Raw genomic sequence first — 3,538 nt, 5'->3', positions numbered from 1 at the left:
CTTTAGCTGATCAGAAACTCCACAGAAATAAGCATTTGATTTGGCAGCACTGATTTTAAGGCCTGTAGCTTTGGAAAATGTAGAGAAGGATCTCAGAAGCAACATCATTGACTTAGCATCCCCCTTACTAAACATCAAGACGTCATCAGCAAACATCAAATTTGTAAGGCCCATTTCCTTGCACATAGGGTGATAAGCAAAGTCATATCTAGCAGCTGCATATTTAAGTGTCCTAGTCAGGTACTACATGCAAAGGGTGAAGATGAGAGGAGAAAGGGGGTCTCCCTGTCTCAGACCTCTCTTCCCTGGAAAGAACCCAAACATTTCACCATTCAAAGAGACTGAGAAGGAAGCAGTAGTGATACATTGCATTACCAGGACTCTAAATTTCAGAGGGAACTTTAGCATTATCAACAGCTTATCCACAAACTCCCATTCAACAGTGTCATAGGCTTTTTGCAGATTAATTTTAAACATACACCTAGGAGAGGAGGAAGGCCTTTTATACAGTCTAATCAAGTCTTGACATATCAAGATATTCTCTTGAATGCTCCTGTGTTGTATAAAAGCTCCTCGGTTCTTGTCTACAATGCAAGGGAAAACCTCAGCCAACCTAGCACATAGTAGCTTTAATATGACCTTGTAAATAACATTGCAACAAGCAATGAGACGGAATTGTAGGACAGACTGAGGCCTATCACATTTGGGCACCATAATGAGATTAGTTGCATTAATTTGTTTCAAGATCTTACCATGTTGGAAGAAGTCAAGCACTGCAGTAATAACATCCTTGCCTATCTCTCCCCAAGCAGCTTTGAAAAACCTACTAGTATACCCATCTGGACCTGGAGATTTGATATCAGGAATACTAAAGAGAGCATCCTTGACTTCCTCACCAGTAACAGGTCGAAGTAGGGTAGTAGCATGAGCTTCAGAACACCTAGGCCCCTGATCAATGATCTTGCCATGTATTTTCTTCACCCCTTGACTAGAGCCCAACAGATGCTTATAGTAGTTCAAGAAAGCAGTTTGAACCTTATCAGGAGACTCACACATATTGCCATCCATATCCTCAATCATGATCACCCTGTTCTTATTCCTCCTGTGCCTAATAGAATTATGGAAATAAGCAGAGTTAGTGTCCTCTTCCTTGATCTAGACACTCTTAGCTCTTTGCTGCAAAAAGCTATCCCTGGCCAAGCTCTTAATCTTCAACTCCTGGCATGCCTCAAACTCTTGCTGCTGTAGCTGTATATTGTCAGGATCCCTGCCCAGATGAGCCTGTAGACCCTCAACCTCTTGCTGTAGCTTTGTAGTAGCCTTCTCAATATCTCTAAAGGCATCCCTATTCAGCTGATACAGACCAGCTTTGAGTCCCTTCAAATTTGTGGTCAATTTATAGAGAGGAGTGCCCTTTATACCTCTGTCCCAATACTTCTTGACAATGTTAACAAACTCTTTAGAATTGCCCCACATATCAAGGTATTTGAAGCTGCTTTTGCCTCTCCCATTGGTAGAGCTCCTTATCAGGCATGGTGAGTGGTCAAAGAGACCCTCTGGCAAGAAATGAGCATATGTGTCAGGATATAAATCACACCATTCTCTATTAACCAAGAACCTATCTATCCTGCTATAGATTCTCTCCTCAGGCCTCTGCTTGTTATTCCAGGTGTACAGGGAGCCAGTAGCAGCAATATCCACCACCTCACAGTCCTCAACACATCTTCTGAAAGGTTCCATCTCAGCCATAGTGGAAGCACCCCCATATCTCTCACTAGCAGCTAGGATACAGTTGAAATCACCTGCTATGGCCCATGGTACCATGAGTCTGTCCAGCAATCTTCCTCAGCTGATTCCAAAGAGGAGCTCTCTCTTGAATGTTATTGAATGCATAGACCACAGTCAAGTAGCAGATGCTTTTGTCAAGCAAAGATTCCACCTTCATATGAATGAACTGAGCATTGTACTCAATAAAATTCACTCTAAACCTCTTTGGTTGCCATAAAATCCATATTCTTCCTCCACTATGATATCCATTATTAGTAGAAATACACCATCCATTATTGAAACTATTAACAGCCTTTAAGAAATTTTTATTCTTGATTTTTGTTTCCAATAGACCAAATAAGCCTATTCCTTTATTCTGTAAGAAGTAATTTATACTTTTCTGTTTCCCTACTCTATTCATACCCCTAATATTCCAAAAACCAATACTATCCATGTGAATGTGTAGGGGAGAAACCATTACCATTTACACCCAACTTCATTGAGGGGGGGGGGGGGGGGGGCAACATCCTTGTAGGATTGAGCTCCAAAGTCTACTTTACTATATCCACCAGGCTCCTCATTTCTCCTTTGAAGAATAGTCAATCTCTTGATTGGGGTGGTGATAATTTGACTATTCTGGACTGGAGACTTACCAGCTACTTGTTCCGCCACAACTGTTTCAGTAGCAGCTACCTGTATCTGCTTCTCAGGAGCTGTCAACTGCTCAGGAGCTTTCTTAGCAACATGCCTCCATACTTTCCTAGTTGTCACAGCAACTTTCTTCTTTTCTTCTATTCTTTTGCATTGGTCCCCATCATGACCCATTCCTTGACATTTACTGCAAGTAATAGGCCTCCATTCATACTCTACCTCCACTTTAATCACATCTCCTTTTTCATCTTTAAACAAGACTTCTGATGGGAGAGGTTGATCCACCATCATCTCCACCATCACTCTTGCAAAACCTAATCTCATTTTCTCATTCGTAGCCTGATCACTCTTCACATATTTACCCACCAAGCTAGAGATCTTAGGCAGACTCTTACCCCAGAACTTAATGGGAAGGTTATGTAAGCGTATCCAGGCAGGGACAGACTTAACATTAGCTTTTGTTAATTCAATATCCTTCGTCCATTCCTTGACTATCATTGGCTTATTATCAAACAAATAGTGTCCTGACAATAAGACCTTCTCCTTCATCTCCACTGACTTAAACCTAACCAAGAAAACACCATTTGGAAGGAAGGAAATTTTGTCAATGTTAAATTTTGTCCAAATCCTCCTAATAAATCCCTCCACCACCTCCCACGGCGGATTAGCACCCAAAATGAAGCACATCACCGCCTGGTTCCAATAGACTATCTCTTCCTCCACATCCTCAGGTTGGATTTATAACATCTCATCGCACTCTGTTTTGGCGTCATCATCCTCTCCAGACTCTGTTTCCTGCGTTTCAGACACTACTACGTCCTCCTCTCTATGCACCTCGTCTTCATCCTCATGGATTGATTTATCCTCACTATCTGTTTCAAAAACTAGTTCAGGGATACCAACAACTTCATTAATATTTTTCATTTTTCCATTTGCATCAACATCAGGGCCGGCATGAATCTCAGTAGGGCTTCCTTCTATGGTTTCGTTCAATTCTTCATCATTGTTGGACGTCTCTATTTTCTTAGCAGGGATGATCCGTCCTCGTAAAGACATCTCCCGCTGCCGTTGAAGGTTAGATTTCCTCGCCATTGGCGCGGAAACTAGGTCAAACTTCGCT

The 3,538-nt window shown here is 41.8% G+C and overlaps 1 protein-coding gene across 1 annotated transcript; it reads right to left on the bottom strand.

The window, feature by feature from the left end:
* Window positions 1-1,155: 1,155 nt before the first annotated feature.
* On the bottom strand, window positions 1,156-1,749 carry LOC141618198 (uncharacterized). The gene has a single exon (XM_074435305.1). The coding sequence runs from the start codon at window positions 1,747-1,749 to the stop codon at window positions 1,156-1,158; it is 594 nt and encodes a 197-aa protein (XP_074291406.1).
* Window positions 1,750-3,538: the final 1,789 nt, after the last annotated feature.

The sequence above is a fragment of the Silene latifolia genome, chromosome X (genome assembly GCF_048544455.1).
Source record: "Silene latifolia isolate original U9 population chromosome X, ASM4854445v1, whole genome shotgun sequence".
Taxonomy (NCBI): Eukaryota; Viridiplantae; Streptophyta; class Magnoliopsida; order Caryophyllales; family Caryophyllaceae; genus Silene; species Silene latifolia.
This window is presented reverse-complemented; position numbering and strand designations above follow the sequence as displayed.

Coding starts and splice junctions, on each gene's coding strand:
- LOC141618198 (XM_074435305.1), bottom strand. CDS start 1,749: ATGGCTGAGATGGAACCTTTCAGAAGATGTGTTGAGGACTGTGAGGTG.